Raw genomic sequence first — 21,774 nt, forward strand, 5'->3', positions numbered from 1 at the left:
ATATTGTGAATGAGAAGCACTGGTGCAGCAGCCCACTTGTGCTCATGCTTTAAAAGGTATGCAACTATCAAAGTTTCTTATTTTCAGAAATTGGCTTCTACTTGAAGTGAAGAACTTATGTGGACAGTCTGGCAGATTCAGTGGCAAGATTTTTTTGCACGCTCTCAGTGGAAGATTTCAGAAAATTGTTGATTTTTCTGCCAGAAAATTGCCCATTTGAACTGCTCTTATCTGGTTAGTTTAGTGATTTTGTTCTTTTCTGTTGAATGCACACCTCACTGCTTGACCACAACAACAATGAGAATAATAACATCATGGTGCTCCCCATAGTTGGTATGGGGGGAACTGGTAAGACTACTCTTGCCCAACTTGTGCACAATGATGAGACGGTGAAGCATCACTTTGAGTTGGTCATATGGGTTTGCGTCTCTGACAAGTTTGTCTTCGAAGAAATTATTCGATCTATAATCCAAGTGGTCACATTGAACAAGTGTGAATTGACTGAGATGGAAGCACTGCAGAAGAAACTTGGTGAAGTGTTGGGAAAGAAAATGTGCCTCCTAGTGCTGGATGATGTTTGGAATGAAGATAGACAAAAATGGGATGATATGAGATCTCTGCTATGCTCACATGTTGTCTCAAGCAGTGCTATAATTGTTACAAGCCGCAGCGATCAAGTTGCTTCTATCATGGGTACACATCCTCCACATCAGATATCACTTTTAAATGAGGATCAGTCGTGGGAGCTTTTCAACAGAAACGCATTTGGAAGGGGAGTAGAGAAGCAAGAGGAATTCATATCAATGGCCAAGAGTATTGTCCACAAGTGTAAGGGATTGCCTCTTGCCATCAAGACTATATCAGCTTTACTTCGTTCCAAGAATCACAGTCATTGGTTTTCTATTGTTGATAGTGATGTATGGAAGAGTGACATCCTCGCTACTGGGATTGCACCTGCACTACACCTGAGCTATGATCACTTGTCATCAGAAGAGAAAATATGTTTTTCATTATGTGCTATTTTCCCCAAGGATAGGCTGATGGATAAAGACATGTTAATCCAGCTATGGATGGCAAATGACTTAATTGCATCAGAAACAAGAGGCCAACAAATTTTCGATGTGCTAGTTTGGAGATGTTTCCTCCAAGATGTCGAGATTTAAAAGAACCGGCTCTTAATGATTGGAGACGAGTTCATCCACCAACCAACTACTTGCAAGATGCATGATCTTATGCATGATCTTGCTGGCTTTGTAAGCGAAAATGATTGCTCCATTCTGCAAGAATCTTCATCAAGTCAAGAAAGTCTGCAAGGATCCACATATGCCAGTTCATTAGAGCATGGGGTTCGATATTTGTCACTTGATCATGTCAGCAATGATACTATTGCAACCATGAAGGAAATGCTAGCTCCCCGACCCCGCACGATATTAGTCCACCCGAACTGGAATGATTTTGGGATGGACTATGGGACTCGGCTGAGTACGGCCAAGTCAAAATTCATGTCCTTGCGAGCATTGAGGACATGCTCAATCGAGACACATATGACAAGTATGAAGCATCTTCGCTATCTAGAGTGTTCTGATTCTGATATATCTGCATTGCCGAAGCCATTACCATGTTGTATAGCCTGCAAACATTGAAGCTCATTTGTTGTGACAAACTTAAGAAATTACCAGAAGGCATGAGATATATGCTCAGTCTTCGACACCCCTTCCTCATTGTGTGTTTCCATTCGGAGTGCATGCCACAAGGTATTGGTAAGCTGAATTCTCTGCAGACATTGACGACTTATGTCATTGATAGTGAAGAAGGCCGTGGAATTGATCAACTGAAAGATTTGAATCTAGGTGGGGGTCTTTCTTTGACAGAGCTGAGAAAAGTGCATAGTGCAGAAAGTGCTAAACAAGGCAATATATTCGCCAAGCATAATTTGAAAAGATTGGCACTCGATTGGGGTGGGCCTTTTATAAGAAGAGATGGAGATGAAGTGGGTACTGATGCAGAAGGAATATTAGAGGCCCTTCGTCCTCACAAAACGCTTGAAGGTTTACTGTTACGTAATTATAACGGTGCCAAATTCTCATCATGGATGCATGACTCTACACTGTTAGAACATCTCAGTGCACTTTGTCTAAGTCAGTGCAGGAACTGCAAGGATCTTCCACCATTGTGGCAGCTGCCCTCTCTCGTGTACTTGCATTTGTTTGGTTTGGATAGATTGACAAGTATATGCATCGGTAATTATGATTATGATACAAACAACGTGGAGTCATGTATTTCTCCACCACCCTTCTTTCCTAAATTGGAAACCTTGAAAGTTTTCTACTAGAGAGATGGCACCAGGAGGTGGCAGGACAAGTAGCGATTGCATCATTCCCTCGGCTCAAGACGCTATGGATTGTTGGATGCCCAAGGTTATGTCAGCGTGCCTCAACTATGTTGGATATGTCAGCGTGGTTCTGTCTGTCAACATGGAAAAATGCACGCTGTAGGAGCACTAATTAGTGACACATACACATAACTGATACCTGTATTGTAATGATTCTGTTGGAACTTCGCCACATGATCAATCACATCAATTCACGATGAACACGCGCACACAAAATTTTTGGCCAAGGGCACGTGTCGTGCCCCTTCTTTTATTTCTTTTTTTGTTTTCTCTACACGGTTGATACAAAATCCACGACCTGACCTGAGTATATATGTTACCTAACCTACACCTAATGCGTCAACACGGACAACCTAGTGTTGCACGGATACAACACTAGCCTAGTTTATGACTCAGACTTTGACACGACTTGGACTAGTACCCGTACATGTACTAGCTACTAGGTAACGGCTAGCAGCCGGACTCATGCACGTAGCACTAATTGCATGTAGACTAGCTTTGCATCTAACTCAAACTCAAGATTATATCTAACAGATTCAAGCCAGAAGCTCACATTGAAAAACTGGTTAATACCTGTGGATGTGTGCCATCTCCTCGACGAAGACATCAAAGATGATCTTTGATTTTGTCATCCAGCTCGGTCTCTTGTGCATAGCACAGACATACCACCAGGGTATCTCGCTTGTATGGCTGCTTCCGTGTAGGGCTGCCAGATGACCCCAGTGTACGCATCGAACTGCTCGTTCAATGCTGTGTATGCCTTCCTGGTCTGATCACTAGCAAAGCGTCTCTGCAGAAAACAAAAGTTATCGAACTATCTCTTGTGCAGAAAAAAGTTGCATTAAACTACAAAACGGTGCATACCTCGCGACGTGTCCAACACAGACCGAAAGTAGGCATGTCGATGATGTCAACATCAAACATGGCGTCTATAGGCTCACGAACACGTATATCTGGTCGCCCTATAGAGAACCTCTCCCACGACCACAGCTGTAGGAATAGAGGGCATCCAAGAAGGGCTGGCTTTTTCGATGTAAGCTGGCAACCGTTGCACATACCTCGGTATGTAGCCGCCAAGACCGCCGAACCCCAACTCCTCTGTCTGATATGATCCGCCGTCTGAGCGCTCGCTATCTCGAGTGCCATAGGGATATAGAGCGTGCTAATAGTGGTGACATGGTTCTCTGTGAACATCACCTTGCCGAAAAGCCACATTAAGTAGGCCTCCATGCTCCGAGTGATCTGTTCCGTAGCCAACGGCGCCCGGAAGTTCTGGATCTGCATTAAGCAAAGAGAAAGTTTTAGTAAGCCGCAGTTATTTTCTGTAAAACCATATGCATGATAACTTGAAGATAAGAGGTAGGGGAAATTACCCGGAAATTGAGCAACCACTCATACTTAGGTCCGTGATGCTCCTATACCGGATCCGGAGCATCCGGAAAAACACCATGAAAACATTGCGTAAGAGCTCGCTCCTAATCAGCCGGTGCGTCCAACGGTCCTATGGCATGAACTGCCAACGGTAGTCCGAGCAAAAGTGACAAATCCTCCAGAGTAGGAGCCATCTCTCCCCATCGGAAGTGAAACATGTGGGTCTCTGGCCTCCAACGGTCCACTAAGCAGCTCAGCAAGGACGCGTCGATGGCGAGGAGTTTCTCACCCGGTATAGGCTCAACCAGACACGCGAAAGGTAAAAGGCCGGCCCATTTCAACCTTCATCAGAGAACATTTCAATTAGTGTCTCCCATTAATATGCATGTCAGTGTGCAAGTTAATAAAGCACGTACTGCTGAAGCCATCCTGGGTGTATCATCCAGTTTTCCTTAGGAGTGCGAGTGACCAGAGGCTCAAGCTTGCGCTCATACCCTATCACAGCACGATGACCCCTATCAATGTCCCCATTCAGCAACCACATTCCCGATATTCCTGCACATAAAAAATTCAGAACATAGCACAAACTTAATACAAATTCATAACATAGTGTCACACTTAATAAAAATTCAGAACATAGCGCCACACTTAATACAAATTCATAACATAGTGTCACACTTAATAAAAATTCAGAACATAGTGTCACACTTAATACAAATTCAGAACATAGTGCCACACTCAATACAAATTCAGAACATAGTGCCACACTTAATACAAATTCAGAACATACTACTGCTAGCTTAGCTTCTTCCTCTCGCCCTTACTCCTCTACTGCCTCATCCACGCCCAGTGACGAAAATGCACTAGTAGAAAAAGGGTCAAATTTGAAGCACATTAGTGCCGGTTTGTAAAAAAACGGCACTAATGTGATCAATAGTACCGGTTTGTGGCGGCGATCAATAGTACCGGTTCGTGGCGAACCTTTAGTACTGGTTCATGCCACGAACCGGTACTAAAGAGGCTGTGGCAGCCTGCGATCAGGCTATGGCCCCACCATCACCATTTAGTGCCGGTTCGTACCACGAACCGGTACTAATGAGGTTATGGCAAGTTGTTTTTAGTCCCACCTCGCTCCCCTAACAAGGCTTTTACCACCTTAAATATGTTACTTCTCAAACTATCACAAGCACTTGGTCTTCATTGAACTCTATGTGTAGAATTTGTGGCCGCAATATGAGTCTTCACCGGTTTATAAATCGTTGAGGACTCATATTGACAATTCAGATTGTACACAAAAAGATCATTGATGATCAAAGTATTTTTGATGTATAAGATCATATTGAAAATTCAGACTGTAAAGAAATATAAGATCATGATCTAAATGCTCTTATATTTTTTGCATTCAGTATGCACCATTCAAAGCGACGCCATCAACTTTCAACTATTTCTGCCTTCATTTGCTATTTTTCATGCATTTAATGATTTGTTTTGAGAACTAAATGACCTGGAAATTGAAAAGCACTACAAATGAACTCTGAAAAAGTTGAAACTTGGCATGGTATCATCATTTCACCCACATAGCATGTTCAAAAAAGTAGAGAGGGTTACGGCAAAAACTGGATGCACTTCATTTACAAACTGGACAATCTCTTTCGAAGTATTCGGGTTTCTGACGAAATTAAACTCATCTGTTACAAAGGCATTTCATTTTTTTAAACTTATTACAACTCCAGACTTTTTGTGCGTTCAGTATGCACCATTCAAAGCGACGTCATCAACTTTCAACTATTTCTGCCTTCATTTGCTATTTTTCATGCATTTAATGATTTGTTTTGAGAACTAAATGACCTGGAAATTGAAAATCACTACAAATGAACTCTGAAAAAGTTGAAACTTGGCATGGTATCATCATTTCACCCACATAGCATGTTCGAAAAAGTAGAGAGGGTTACGGCAAAAACTGGATGCACTTCGTTCACAAATTGGACAATCTCTTTCGAAGTATTCGGGTTTCTGACGAAATTAAACTCATCTGTTACAAAGGCATTTCATTTTTTAAAACTTATTACAACTCCAGACTTTTTGTGCATTGAGTATGCACCATTCAAAGCAACGCCATCAACTTTCAACCATTTCTGCCTTCATTTGCTATTTTTCATGCATTTAATGATTTGTTTTGAGCTAAATGACCCTGAAATTGAAAAGCACTACAAAATGAGATACATTAGTCCCGGTTTGAATTTGAGCCAGCACTAATGTGTCCATCAGTGCCGGTTCCAACTGCTAGGCGGGAGGAGCTCTTTAGTACCGGTTTGTGGCGAACCTTTAGCACCAGTTCGTGCCACGAACTGGTACTAATGAGGTTGTGTCAGGTAAGGCTGGGGCCCCACCACGAGCACCTTTAGTACCGGTTCATGGCATGAACCAGTACTACTGTTTCTTAGTAAGCTGTTTTTTAGTCCCACCTTGCGAAGAGAGAGGGAGTAGGAGCGGTTTATAAGCCCTGAGTGCAGAGACGATGAAGAAGAGGCTCAATGCTCACGTTGCTTAGCTTCAAGCCTTGAGGAACATGGTAGACTGCACAGAGCTATGTGCAGTGCAGTTTACACTATTCCAAAAGGCTTGAAGCTAATTAACGAGCATTGCACCTCTTTTTTATTTTTAATAACTTATTACAACTCCGGACTTCTTCTGTTATGGCAAAAACTAGATGCACTTCGTGTACAAACTGGACAATCTCTTTCAAAGTATCAGGGCCGGTTTCAAACGAAAACTCATCTGTTACACCGGCATTTCTTTTTTTAAAACTTATTATAACTCCAGACTTTGAACCATCAAGTTTTAACCATCAACTTGGCATGGTATATAAAAATAAATGAATAGAAGAAAATAAATAAAGCAGAAAAGAAGAAATAGCAGAAAAGAAAAAAAACTATAGCAGGAAAGAAAAAAACTACTCAGAAATAAATAGAAGAAAAAATAAAGCAGGAAAGAAAAAAACTATATCAAAAAATTTGGGGCGCTGCCCTGTGGGCCTGCTAGACCACGGGCATGCAATTTCAGGCCCACAAGGCCCAGCACACTCACAGGGAAGCGCGCCGTAGTTAGGCCCAGAAGCCTGCTTTATAGAGGAGTTCGAAAGGGCAGCCGCGGCTGGGTTTATAAACCAGTGCGGCTGCCCTTCCCCCAGCGAGGTGGGAGTAAACTTTGTGCAGGCAGCGCACCACCTTTAGTACCGGTTGGTGGCTCCAACCGGTACTAAAGGGTGACCTTTAGTACCGGTTGGAGCCATCAACCGGTACTAAAGGAGCAGGCCTTTAGTACCGGTTGATGGCTCCAACCGGTACTAAAGGCCTCTCCTATATATACAACACTTACGAAAAATTTCAGTTAGTTCCTCTGTTCCGTCTTCGTCGCCGCGCGCCCCGTCCCCGTCGCCGTCGTTGCGCCCCGTCCCTGCCCCCGTCGTCGCGCGCGCCGCCCCGGCCGTCCCCGCCCCCGTTGCGCCGTCCCCGTCGTCGACCCGTCGCGCCGTCCCCGTCGTTGCCGTCTCGCGCCGCCGGCCGCTCGTACGCCGCCGTCCCCGCTCGTACGTACACACACACATACACACACACACACACACAATTTTTTACTTATTTTCCGTTTTCTGTTTTTTAGATTAATGCATGTCAAATTGTTAATTAGATGAATGTCAAATGTTAGATATGAATTAGATAGAAAAGTTAAATATTAATTAGGTATATGAGATTCGAACTAGCTAGTTGAATTAATATAACTAGTTTATTTTTAGTAAATGCTTAGTTGAATTAATTAATAGAACTTGTTGAATTAATAGAACTAGTTGGATTAGTTGAAATAATAGAACTAGTAATGTTTCACCTATATATATATAACTTAACTAGTTTATTTTTTCTGTTTTTTATTTTTTATATATATTTTTAGTTTATATAAATGTTAGATTAATGTCAAATGTTAGATGAATTAGATAGAAATATATGTTAGATATTAATGTCAAATGTTAGATGAATATTAGAATTAGTTAGATATTAATTAATATTAGATAGTAAGTGTTAGTACTCAAAAAGTGCGACCAATAGTGATCGTATTGAACTACGGTCACATCTATAATGGAAAGATGGTAAGATTTTTACTATTTGTCCTTAGTGCATCTTTCGCATACATTATTTTTGAAGCTAATCTTTCATTGCTAAGTATATTAATTATTATACGATGTTCTTCAATAGGGACTCCCGATGACAGTTGTGCCACAGTGGATCGAGACAAAAGGTCGCATGTCAATGGTTAGCTTACGACCAAGATATCATACATTGCACATGAGTGCATTCAGGATTTCTGAAAGCGATGAATGCTTAATAGTGAAAGATTGGAGCAAAATTGTTAACGATCGCAGAGAAGTACTAGGGGGCAGCAAGGAGAAGCGCAACCCATGATTAGGAGACAGATTCATCTGCATGCTCCAGTATGATGAATCAGGAGAGCTATACATGTTCTATGCTATTTTACCCGAGAGAGAGCAGCAGGAGTGATTTAGCTAGTTCATGCTCTTAGTACTTGTCCTCTCATGTCCGTATTCTCGTCCTGAACTTAATTAATCTCAAATAGTGATTTGCTTGTGAACGCTTATAATATCATGACCATGTTGAACTCGATGATATCTTTGCTTCTGTTACAAGTGAATGTTTCTTCTTTAAGCTAGTGTTGGTGGTGATTAGATAGCGGTAATGACTATGATGATTAAATAGTGGTAATGATGACTACGATGATTTTTAGCTAGCTAGTATATATATATATACTGTTGTTGGTGATGATATGATGCAAGAGTTTATTTATATATTAATATGTGATGATGATGATGAGTTATTATATATATCATTTATGAAAGAAACCGCAGATTAGTTTGAACTGGATGGATCCTAGCTAAGTGATCAAGTATATATATATGCCATATCCATATCCATATCAAGTATAACAACTCATTATAACGTAAAACAATCCTAAATTAAATTTATAACACAAATTTGAAGGAAAAATAAAAAATAAAACCAAAACCCACAAACATTTAGTACCGGTTGGTGTTACCAACCGGTACTAATGATCTACCGCACCCGTGGCCTGGCTCGTGCCACGTGGTGGCACTTTAGCGCCGGTTCGTGCCGAACCGGTACTAAAGGGGGGGGGGCTCTAGTGCCCACCCTTTAGTGCCGGTTATGGAACCGACACTAAAGGCCTTTACGAACCAGGACTAAAGCCCGGTTCTGCACTAGTGGTGGGACAATTAGTGTCCCGATGGCCAAATTCATTGCATAGAATGCATTACCTAGTCGGACCTCCTGCTTCAGATTCATCCATATCATTTCGGATGCGCTGACACTGCCGTCTGCCTCTACTTGTACGCATATGCTCTGGGTTTGGAATGTAATGCCTTCCAGCGGAGTTGACGGTGTTGAAATTACCCATTGATCGAAAACCCATCAGCTCACCGGTCCAGGTATTGAGGATAGACTCTTTCAGAAAAAATGGAGACACAAACGATATTGCGTCCATTCCAAGCTGCCCGCAAGCAGCAAGCACATGTGAGCAAGGTAGGTGAAGCAATTTCGGTTTGTTGCATGTGCACTCACATGTTGGCCAGGCTTCATTACCAATTTTCACCTCATGCATCCTCAACTCATTTGCACATCCAAATTTGTTGTTGGCTAAGCGGACCTCAAACCTTCTTTCTTGATTACCGATGGCGACTACAGTGTGTGACCTAGCTTTTTGCATCTTATTGTCCATGTACTTCGTGACTCTTTCACACTACCGTGTATTCGGGTTGTTGAAGATATGTTGCTCTGCTTTTTGACGTCTATCTCTGAAATACTTGACGGTGCCATAGAAAATACCCTCAATGATGGCTGTAAGTGGCAATGCCTGGTTTCCTCTGAGGACAAAGTTGTATGTTTCCGTGAGGTTCGTTGTCATGACACCGTACCTTGCTCCATGTGTGTCATGTAGCAAAGACCACCTCTCCAGAGGCTCATGCTCTATCCACTGCTCGAAGGTTTTAATCGACCTTCCAAGCCTTCTCCTAGTACCAGGTAGGTCAAAGTCTGGCAGGTCACATAGCCCAACAGGCTACTCCTCCACGGCCGTTGTTCCTGTTGCCAACTGTGCAGCTACTGCTTCAACATGTGCCCTCAGCGCTGCATCTCTTGCAGCTTTCCTGTCCCTCACGTGTCTCTGCGTGCACACATTAAGTCTGTCGCATATCAAATTGTACTTCCATAACTTGTTCTGCTTGCAGAGTTTTTTGAACAGATTCATCAGGTTCTTATTTCTAAACTGTGAGAAGAAATTAGCCCCCAGATGGCGCATGCACCAACGGCTCTGCAAGTCCTGCCATGGAACTTGTTCCTCAGGGCCTGGGTTTGTCAGTGTCCTTATCACACTAAGTATACCTGCATGCCTGTCATAAAGGATGCACACATTGGGCTTCTCCTTCACAACCGATATTTTCTACTGCCTGAAGAACCATGTCCAACTTTCAATGTTCTCACTCTCCACAAAAGCAAATGCGAGTGGGACGACTTGAATTTGGCCGTCTTGACCTATGGCTGTCAGGATATGACCCTTGTACTTGCCTGTGTGAAAAGTAGCGTCAACTCATATCACCGGTCGGCAATGCCTAAAAGCTTCGATGCATACATCGAAAGAGAAGAAGAGACGATGCAGTACCCTCATAGTTGGGAACTCTGGCATGAACATGTCTTGGATATCGATATAGGTGCCTGGATTCCGCTGCTGTAGGGTGTGGAGGAGCTGGACAATAGAGTCATATGCATCGAAATAAGAACCAAATCTCCTCTCAAGCGCTGCATGCTTAGCCCTCCAAGCCTTGCCATAAGAAATTCTGTACTTGAACCTGGCGAAGACTTTTGTCTGGACTGCCTTCACTTCCATAGCTTTGCCCTGCACTATCTCATCGTAAAACAACCGAGCAATAAGCGTGGATGAAAGGTTGGCATGATCTTGAGGGATGCAGGGAATAAGACAAGTGTGATTAACTAAGTCACTTATCACTCAACTTGTGCCATACTTAGGGAGAAAGCCGTGCAACCTGGCGGGACAATCTGCGTTCTTGCATACCATTGTCAGGAATTTCTGACTGGACACCTGAGCTGTGAAAACCCTTTGCGTGGACATTGCCCAATTAATTATTGCATCCTTCAGGGCTTGCTTGTTCGGATACATAGCACCCGTCGCAATATTGTTTTGGTGATATTGCCAGGCTGAATCATGTCCATCATTCACGGTCATTGCAGATGAGAAGTCATGATTCCACGATGCAGGCACTACACCACAGCACTTGATTAGGGGCAGTTAATTAACTGCCGGGAGAAATACCAATATAAAGGCAAACAAACTGCCGGGGATCATTTAACCGCCGGCACAAGTCCTTCCAGGCAGAAAAACTACCGGTAGAAATTGAGCAACAAGGACATATTTACTGCCGGCGTTCATATCCACCATTTATGTCATTTTATCTGTCGGGAGAACTCAATCTGGGCCCATTATCTGCCGGGAACTGTTCATGGCGCGAAAACAAAATAATTGGGCCCAACAGCGCGCTACCACGAAAGCGCGCACCAGTAAGCCCAAAACGCCTTCTGCTGCGACCCTACTACCGTCGTCCCGACCAGATCTAGCCCAAATCCCTTGTGCTTTGACCCTAGCCGCCGCTGACCGCCCTCCGCTGCCCGACCCCAGCAGCCCTCGACCACCCATCGCACCAACCTTCCTCCCGGACCACCGCTGTCGCCGAGCAACCTCCTCCGCCGCCGTCAAGTACCATCGTTCGCAGATCTGATCCGCCCTCCGCCGCATCCCTAGCGCCGCCCAAATGTCGCCGCTCCCTCCATGCTTTCTCCCTGGGCTGCAACGTCTCCTTGCACCTCTCCCGAACTGCCGAGATGGGCGTGCAGCGAGATAGGTTTGGCGCCGCCGGCCCCTCCTGGTCGTCCTCCTCCTGTGCGTGCTCCTCCGCCCCTGGTCACGTCATGCTCTCCAGCCCGTCGTCCTTCATCCGTACTACCCCAGTTCGTGCTCCTCCGGCCTCCCCTTCTTGTACTTCGAGCCCGAGGTATGGTCCCTGGTGCTTCCTGTTCCATTGTATTTCTTTCTGTTCTTTTCTGTTAACGTAGCAATGACCCTTGACATACTTGTGAGAAACTTGTGCTTACATTTACTTATGTGTGTGCCTTGCAGAATCATGAGTTAATAGATGTTGGTGTCTCAGAATGACAGGTAATACCATTTAAAAATTTCAATGATTAATGACACCACATGGTCGAGCACATATGCCAAATCTTCTTCCTCTGCTTTGAAGAAAATAGCAGAGCACTCGGATGGAAGAATGTATCTGGAACGTCAGCCTTAGACAGTGCAGACCGCTCTAGCAACAGTTGCCGCTTTGTTTTACTTGTAAATATCTATTACAAAGTGCTATTTTCAGCTGTAAACATTCAGCCTATACGACTATGTACTGCATGTTTTACTAATAATTGTTGCCTGGTATCTTGTCTGACCTGAAACATATGGTCATTTTAGTAATAGCAACATCAAAGTAGAAATTAGGTTGGGCAGCGAAGTCTTCTGTTCGTTTTTAGGTTCTAGCCAACAACATAGTTCTTGTGTTGTTTTGGCCATGTTTGGGTTCCTTTTGCATTTGCTTCGCTTTTAATGCTTGTTTTGTCTGCTAAAGGAGATAGGAGACACTGCAGGTTGGCTGCGTCCGTGGTGCTGCTTTTGCCTAAGATGGATTCAATTAATTGAGGTATGCTCCAGATATAGTCATATAGATATGATTTTTTTTTCTTTTGAGCAGAAAGCTAGCTAGGAGTAAGCTAAGATATTTGTAAGTGCTTTCTTGCACCTTCGGTTGTTTTCTTATTCAACTTTGCTATAAATAAATACATGTTTGATCATTTTGGGTACAGAGCTAGCTAGAAAAAACAAGTGCTTCCTTCATGTGGATGTTTGGTTCTTATTCCAGTTTTTTGCTTACATATATTGATTTCATATGTAAAAATTCTTTCGAGAAAAATAAGGGCAACGTTTAGGTGTCAAAGTAATGATATACAGAGGAGATCAGAGGGTCTTCCTCCGCTTTGAGCAATACCATCTTAGGTACATGCAAAAGTATATACTTTGTTGCACATATCAGATGTCCTCACATACATGGACTGAACCTTATTTTTGTCGAGAACCTCACTGCCGAGAAAAAAGTCTTGAGCTTTCCGTGCGAGCTAAGCAGCATATGAATAGGAAGCACCTGTATATGTATGTAGTTCTATTCATTTTTAACATCCCACTATACAGGTAATTATAGTGTGTAGATTGTATGCTATACTGACGTGCCTTTAGTCTGTCCTCGAAGAAAGGTTTTGATGTTGTTTGATGTATGTCGTTTATGATCCCTTGAACATACACAATTTTATTCTCATCTAATAGCTAAGAAATAAGATGCATGAGAACTATGGCTTATGTAATGTTCAGAGGTACATCGAGTTGCAATTGTGTTTTAAAAATTACTTTACTTTTGTAGCTGCTCCTTCGTTGCATCTGATTGTTACATTACACTCAGTTGTAGGAGTTGCATACTTTGTTTTGAATAATCGATCGTGATGTAATACCCCATCAGATGAAAGCATACAGCAGTGACTGAATCACCGAGAGGTGCTTCTTTCCTTTCTGCTCATATCTAATTATTAATAGGATTCTGAAAAGTATATAACAAGATTCATAGGAAGCATCGTTAGAAAGTTCACCATTTAATTGGAAATCCAGCAAATCTGATACAGTTTAGATATATTTGTGTGTTTACTTTTTTTAAGTTAATAATGTGCCGGTTATGGTCACATGGTCAACTTGATTTGGATAAAGGGACAAACATTAATGAAGAATCTCGGAAGGTGCCTTGTGTAGGCGGAGAACATGTTCTTAGAAGGGTACATTTAAATCTTGTTCATTGCCAAATTAATGGATATCACCGCTAAGCTTTTGCAACACCTTATAGTTTTGCATCACAGGCTAGCATGACGTGCCGCTAATTTTCAATGTCAGCAGGCTAGCATGCTATCTAACCGTGAATCTCGTACAATACAACTTCCTCTTGATACTAAAGTTGTCAATGATATATGTATCTTGCCTGGTGGCTCCGCTCTTTTTGCATCACAGGGCAAAAGGCTATCACTTTTTAGGGTTGTCTTGAACGTAGAGATGGTGGTTCCTTATATTTTACTTCTCATTAAAAGAAACACATATCCTTGTTTTTCATTTGATTCGTCCATCAACTAGCATCATGCTTCCAGATTTCTTCATGGTCTTGCATGATCTATCTTCCATAATTATATACACATTATGCATGAACCTGTGTTGTTTGTGCGGAAGGAAACATCTCTCGTAATGTTTATACATAGCTTGAATTGTAATGGAAAGTATCAATACTTGTGAATTCGTACTCAACTGCAATACGATTGGTACACATGGGAAGTTTGAAAACATGTCAGCTGCCATATGTAGTTGTAAGCTACTTTCTTTGAAAATGTCACTATGGTTTGGTTTTTTGTTTGCAAAATGATTATTATGGAAGTATGTATTTGTTGTCTGAGCCTATGTTCATTTTTATGTGCTACAATATAGCTCATTAACCAAAGTTATTAGCTCATAGCAGTTGTACTATCTTATCTATTCAGGTTGGCATCGTCACTGGAAGATGTTTCTACATGATAGTAGTTGTACCAGTCAACTTGGATGTCTACGTAATGGTTCTTTTTACAGTAATACCTTCAAAGCATTGCAAGCTCATGACTCTTCTGCTGGAGACATGTGGCCATCTTCGAATAATACAATTTCACAGGATGGTTGCAACCATGTGATGAGCTTAAACCATGTGTGTACCATAGTTTGAAGACTCGAAATCTTATCGGCTTATGTAAAGTTTGTTTACTGCTGTAGCTGGTTGCTACTGAACGCATGTATGGATGTTGAAGTATTGGTTTTTTTCAGTCTAAAAATATTTGTGAAGTTCAAGGTTTTGAATGAGGCCTATATGTAACTTCGATTGAAACTATATGTATAAGTTGTGATTTGTTTTGATTGCCTGATGCAGTGTGGATATTAAATTAGAGATATGTATACTAGTTTGCTAGTGAAAACAACATGATGGCATACTAACTTCCGGGAAGACTAGTTTGTGCCGGCAATTTCACTGCCAGCAATTATAGATCCTGTGCTATGACCAGTCTGCCAGGACAAAATGATCTGCCGGCAGATATATAGGCCGGGGCAGAGAAACTGCCGGGAATAGTTTATCTGCCGGGACAAGTAATCCCCGGCAGCCGTTCTAGTGGCGGTTCTATCTGCCGGTAGAAACACTCTGCCGGCAGTTTGTCTGCCCTCTTAATGGCTTTCTCCCGGCAGATTACCTGCCTTTGCATTAGTGTTATGGTGTAGTGAGGATTCGGGACCTCCTCTGCATTTTCTTCTTCATCTGACTCGTCAGAATCATCGACATGACCCCTTTCAACATCGGTGTCTTCTTCTTCCATCTGGTCCTGCATGTGCCCATCTACCTCGTCAGCGTCCACCTCTCCATTGTAATCACCATCGGCATTTCCTCCTTCTACCTGACTACTCTGCCCTGGTTCATAACCATAAGCATTTCCTCCTTCTACCTGACTGCTCTGTCCTTGTTCGTAACCATCATCTCCAGCATTTGACATAGATAACTGCCTCCCTACACTGCTATGACCAGGATCGTAGCCACCCTCGCATTATGGACACGGTCATGTACAATAATTTACTTTTATTTGAGGCCGATAGAGCAAACTCCGATTGGGTGTGGTGGTTACAAGGTTGTGAACGAAGGGGATGCAATCCTGTTGCTTTAGTGCTTCCCGTCATGAAGGAGGTCACTGCTCCGAAAATGCTTTTGAAAGTAGCATTTTCGGAGTATCGTTTTTTTGTCCTGCCTTCTGCAAATGCGATCTCACGATGAAAATTTCATCACTTAGAACGCAAAAAAAAAATCAAAATTTTATTAATTTTTTTTTTGATTTTACTGTTAATCCGAACTCACTGGAGCTCTACCTGAAATACCACAGGTCCCAACTAATGGTTTTATATATCGACAACAGATCTGGTAAAGGACTTCTTCTGCTGATAGAAACAACTTGTGCATTTCCAACGAACTAGTTGCTACCAAGTTCCAGGATGATGAGTGAAAGTTGGCATAATTCTGTATATTTAATTTGCAGTTCACAATGGTTGGCTGATAAGACCCTTCATGCCAACTACAAGTAGCTGCCAAATCTATGTAGATAAGTTATACTCCAACATCTCATTCACGTCTATATAGATCCTTCTCTAGGGGTCAGCTTTGGACATTATACTGCGACACTCCCCTCACGTCTATGCTCCTTTAAAATTTATGACGTGGGCAACGGAAGTCGGGGCAAGCTGCAATTATTTATTGTATTTATTAGTTTTTGAACCATGAACCTCTTGGTAACAAATTTATGCGCCTAACCAGTTCACCAATCGGTTCAGGGTTCAAAACCCAGTAAATGCAATAACTAATTGCAGCCTGACACTGCTTCCACTGCCCACGTCATAAACTTCAAAGGAGCATAGGCATGAGCAGGAGTGTTGGAGTATAATGTCTGACCATCTTCAATAATTTGAACTTTTGGATGAGTTGGTTGGAGCATGAATTTACCATGGTATCAAAGCAACGAGGTCTCGAGTTCAAGACCCGACTGGTGCAATTTAAAAATAAAAAATTGTAGCCCACTTTGGTCCATGTTTAGACCCGAGGGAGCCGCACAAGAGGGGTGGGGGGGGGGTGGGTGGGGCTTGTTCAAGTATAAATGCATAGCCCATCCTTTCTCATCAGCTTGATCTTCTGGAGCAACTGGGTAGAGCATGAATTCAATACTTCTAAACTGGCTTAGAAATGAACAAGTCATAGGTAGAGCTTATTGATGCAGAAACTCTAACAACTGAAAATGTAAGAAACTGAAGAATGTTGCTAGCAGACCCTAGTGCTATAGCCCATAATTAAGGAGTAATTAACATCTCATACGAGTTTCCCAACAAGAAACAATATCTCTTAGAGCCAACAAAGGCAAACATAGGTCAAGCTTGAAATTCCACCACCAGTACAATGCTTTCACAACTAAATGAATCGGACAGAGATGGTAATACTTAATTTGGCAAAATTGTGCTGCTGCTGTGCTGCATTATTTACATCTCGCCGAGTTGAGTGCAAGATTCAAGGACATGCTGCAGTTTATTTCCATGTCAAGCATCATTAGCATCGTCTTCATGCATGCAGTCCATTCACGAACAGAGAGGTATCCATTCCAACACCAGCCAGGACACTTAAAATTTATCATCTGTTACTGAAGCATATGGAGAGAATCACTGCAAATCATTGGTAACATCGAAAATTAATGGTGATATACATAGCAAACGAATATTGAACTGTAAAAGACTTTAAGAATCACAACATCCAAATCGCCGAGAAAATGACAATGGCTTACTTATGAAGTGTTTTGCCTAGCTGGGAACCTAGCATAACAGTTGCACAAAGTTTCCTTGATGTCTAGCTCTCGCCAAAGACAAGTTGTTTTTTGAGGGAGGGGAACGGTAACTATTGCTCAAGGAATAGTACTAGCTCGTTCACCATTTCTTTAATGGAAATGGTCTCTTTTTTCAGCTTTCCAGAGAACTTGGTGAAGGAAATGAACAACAATACATGACTAAATTAATTAAGGAGAACAAACAAGGGAAATTATCCTAAGTTGTACAGGACCAGGTGTTAACAAGACAAATTCTTAGCAATAAAAAGCTTATTTTTCATTGCTTATGCACTGAATGAGCCTAATTTTAGTCCATGTACTCTGCTTCTAAGCAAGTGTGATGATATGATTAGTAGTGCCATTACAAAGTCATAGCTTGTGAAGCGCATTAGGCGAAGTTCCTTTTCTTAAGGGGGAATTCGTCGGTCAATAAAAACTGAAGACGTACTGAAGATGCAAAGAGTCCAAACACACAAAGTTCACACCACAAGCCAAGAAAAAGTATGAAACAAGGGATAAAGCTACAACTTCTTGTAAAACCTGTTCAAATTTGAGATGATGTACCAGGTAAGCAGAAGCATCTAGCAGCAACTCTGATGTTCTTGGTTTCTACTTCCAAATTAATTGGGTAATATTGTCTTAGTCTCCTCAAGAGAGAGGTTGTAGTGATCCGATGCCTCATCTTCATGCAACTCATTAACGAATAGAGAAAACACATAAATAATAATCTGCTACTGAAGCATCTAGAGACTAGCACTGCAAAAAATAATAATTGATAACATCAAAATGTAGCAGCAATACAAATATAGCAAGCATGTATATAACTGTAAAAGATGAGAGAAGCGCATGAAGTGTAGATAGTGCGACAGTGGCACAAAGGCATTTCCTTGGTTGATGTCAACCTTGCCAAAGAACGTCTATGCTTGCAGAAGGAAATATTTAACTAAGAATGCATTTCTAATGGAGTGCAGACAGAAATGATATATATAGTTCTAGTAAAGTTGGGCAGGACCAAATAATTAACACACCACTTTTAGAAGAGAACTTCAAAATGTACCACTAGCCAATTCAAGGTATACACAATGTGTAGCAACAGCACAACTAGTTGGCCTGTCATCTTCCTCCCATCACCACAAGAAAAAGGCCCGTACGCGAATGCGGAAAGTTTGTGCAAGAACCTCACATGTGTACCACTAGTTTGTGGTCTATCTGAAGCGCGCATCAGTTATCTGGCGCTGGGAGCGACAACTACCAAAATTAAGACACATTTGAATACTTATCTTTGAGATGCAAGACAACATATGCATTTTTGGATGGCAACTTGGATGTTGTTACGGTAAGGCAAGGGACTGCAAATCCTTTATCCCCAGTTCAAATCTGGGTGTCGCCCGACCAACAAGTACTCATGACAATTCAATGCATATACTTGACCAGCAAGAGACTGCTGCTTAACCTAGAAATAAATTATACTACCAACTAAATAAGATAGTTATGCTGAGGCCGGGGTTAATCCTCCTTTTCTATAAAAAAAACTAAATAATATAGTACTACTAATGTATCGGTTCATGCATCATAAAAGGGAGAAGGATATATTAGCATGCTGATGATATACGCACCGGGTAAATATTTACAGGTCCAGCGGCAACTCCCCCTTTCCTGGGCCTTGGCTTGTTTAATCAAAGCTGGGCAGTCGGGAGAAAACTATACTGTTACCTTTCCAAAAGCCTAGACTAGGGTGGTTGGGATGTGTGCTTGCTGCTGTCTCCACGGCAGTTTCTACGGCTTCAACAATGCCATCGTTGCCATTTACAAAGCATTTGACAGTACGCAGGCAGGGGAGGTTCTCGATTCCAAAGCTCGGAGAGTCAGATTCATTTACGTGGCAAACAAGCTTGAGTTTTTCTAGCTTGGGCATGGATCCTGCGGCAAATATCAGAGCTACCGGGGAAACACCATTTCCATCATAAATAAAAATCCCCAATGACCGGAACCCAACTTCACCACTTATTCTGAGCTTATTCCTTGACTCTGTTCTCTGCGTGAGGTGCAGAATGAGCAGAGTGGGTAAGGCCCCAAGCATGCATAGGTCATCCTGCTTGACTCCATCCACTTGAAGGATTAACTGTTGGAGGTTTTTGAGGGAGCTCAGCCATTTCGGAATCTGCGGGATGGCTAAAGAGCAGTTGATAAGTTTCTCGAGGGTAGGCAGGCACAAAGGTTCCTGTAAGAGGCCGCTCAAATCCATAATAGTCAGAGAGCGAAGGTTCTGGGTGCCTAGCTTACACAGGGAAGAGATGACCTCCCCAATCACATTTGTATGCCCAGTGTCAGAATTAACATTGAACCTAATGTGAAGGACCAGATTCCTCAAATTTTTCAGCTGGCCAAGGCTCGACAGAAAGTCTAATGATTGTCTGGAGACACTGACCAATTTCAACGTCTCCAATGCTTGCATGTTCGCAACACCATCAGGAAATTTAACACCAACATCAACAAGTAGATGTGATAATTTTCTGAGATTAACAATAGATGCAGGTAATTCCATTACATCAGTTTCTCTTAGGTCCAGGATCTCTAAGCACCCTAAACGTCCAATTTGTTCTGGGAGCTTTCTTATTCCTATATGTCTGAAGCTCAGGTACCTTAGCTGGAACAGCCTCACTATATTTTCAAGATTTTGTTCTCCCAATCGTTGGTAATCGTGTAAGTTGAGAACACGCAGATGTCTAAACTTCTCCAAAGAAGGCATTTCCACAAAAGATCCAGAGACTGATCGGACATGGGACAGATCCAAACCTGTCGTTGGTATTGTTGAATTTCCTTCCTTGACGCCTTGCAAAAATAATCGACGAATGACTTTGCTTTCTGTCCCAGTTGTCGGAATGGGAGTACTAAGGAAAGTAATGAAGTTCTCTTCGGTGGACTTGGATATTATGAAATCAAGAATTATGTCATGAACTCGGCAGTCCTTCACTTTACCATATTCATTTGTCTCGACGGGTTGGATCAAACACCTATTGACGAGTTCGTTAAAACACCTTTCTCCTACCTCATGTGTTGTATATCCGTCTTCTTTTTGAATGAATCCTTCACCTATCCACCTCCTTATCAAATCATACTTCTCAATAAAAGAATCTTCCGAAAACATACTCACATATAAGAGACAATTCTTTAGATAAGGAGGCAGATCAAAATAACTAAATGATAATATCTTCATCATTCCTTCAATGTAAGGATTTGTTTCAAGTGCACGACAAATTGAATGTTTCATTTGGTTCCATCGGTCCTCTGTTCTTTCTATGTTAGCCAACAAACCAGAAACAGCGATGATTGCCAAAGGTAACCCAGCACATTTTTTCAAGATTTGATCACATACTTCTTCAAGGTATGGTGGGCAATTTTCTTGGGAGTCGAATAGTCTTCTGTGAAATAGCTGTTTTGAATGCACCACTGTAAGAGGCCTTACCCCATAAATATTGCCACTGAAATATGAACTGCATGATTCGGCAACATCATTTCTACGAGTAGTGGTGATTATGATACTGCGAGAACTAGTCTTGGGGAATGCAAGCTTAATAACATTCCATGCAGCCACATCCCATATATCATCAACGACAACAAAATACCTGCACATGGATTCAAAGATGATGTCAACAGGTTTTAATATAAAGAGTGTACAGCAAGATAGACAAAAAAAAAAGAAACTTGAACACAGTGACATCATAAAAAATACTCCTATGTAAGAACGCTACAGGTGTTGAAAATCATTGTTAAAAAAGGCGTGCGCTTTGGTGAAATAGGTGGTAGGCAGAGGAAAAATTAGAAACTTATGCCAAACGGTTTTCAAACCATGGTTACAATTTAGGGGTGTGTCTAGCTCTCATCTAGATGAGACTTAACCAAGTCACATCTAACTCCTAAACCACTTGATTTTCATGAAGATTCGTGCGGGTTTATTTTTTTATTTTTTGTTTGATTACTCAAATGATTTATAGGAGTTAGATGAGACTTTGTTATTTCTCACCTAGATGAGATTTAGCAAACCCGTACAATTTATATGCTACAGATTTAATTCATGTGTGTACATTGATCCATGCTAATTAGTTATTTAGTTTGACAGATTACGGAGAACTGGGTGATAAGCAACAGTTTTAAACAAGGATCAAGACTGATCAGTAACATTGACAAGCAGACATAATTTCAAACAAGGGATGGATCGAAACATTATGATGAATAATCATATGTGCTTAATAGGTGTAGAAAGGAAGTCCATGAGGTGGTGGTGTGGGCGAACAAAGAATCTAACTAGGTGTGGATCCAAACAGCTTTTCAAGTAGAATCAAGAAGTTCATTCCCGATCTG

General features: G+C 41.8%; 1 protein-coding gene and 1 pseudogene across 1 annotated transcript; one reads left to right on the forward strand and one right to left on the reverse strand.

Annotated features, from left to right (window-relative positions):
* The first annotated feature begins 266 nt into the window (after nt 1–266).
* LOC125525411 (disease resistance protein RGA2-like) lies at nt 267–2,508 on the forward strand (annotated as a pseudogene).
* A 14,313-nt stretch (nt 2,509–16,821) lies between these two features.
* On the reverse strand, nt 16,822–21,046 carry LOC147956685 (disease resistance protein RGA5-like). The gene is made up of 2 exons (XM_087535150.1): nt 17,977–21,046; nt 16,822–17,254 (listed from the first exon to the last, which is right to left on the reverse strand). Exon 1 carries the CDS (start codon nt 21,044–21,046, stop codon nt 19,085–19,087), a length of 1,962 nt encoding a protein of 653 aa, XP_087391276.1. The 3' UTR covers nt 16,822–17,254; nt 17,977–19,084.
* Between the last annotated feature and the right edge of the window lie 728 nt (nt 21,047–21,774).

The sequence above is a fragment of the Triticum urartu genome, chromosome 7A, assembly GCF_056163025.1.
Source record: "Triticum urartu cultivar PI428250 chromosome 7A, HENAU_Tu73, whole genome shotgun sequence".
Taxonomy (NCBI): domain Eukaryota; kingdom Viridiplantae; phylum Streptophyta; class Magnoliopsida; order Poales; family Poaceae; genus Triticum; species Triticum urartu.

What these genes read in the sequence shown, in the direction of transcription:
- LOC147956685 (XM_087535150.1), bottom strand. Translation starts at nt 21,046, where the DNA reads ATGTGCAGGTATTTTGTTGTCGTTGATGATATATGGGATGTGGCTGCA.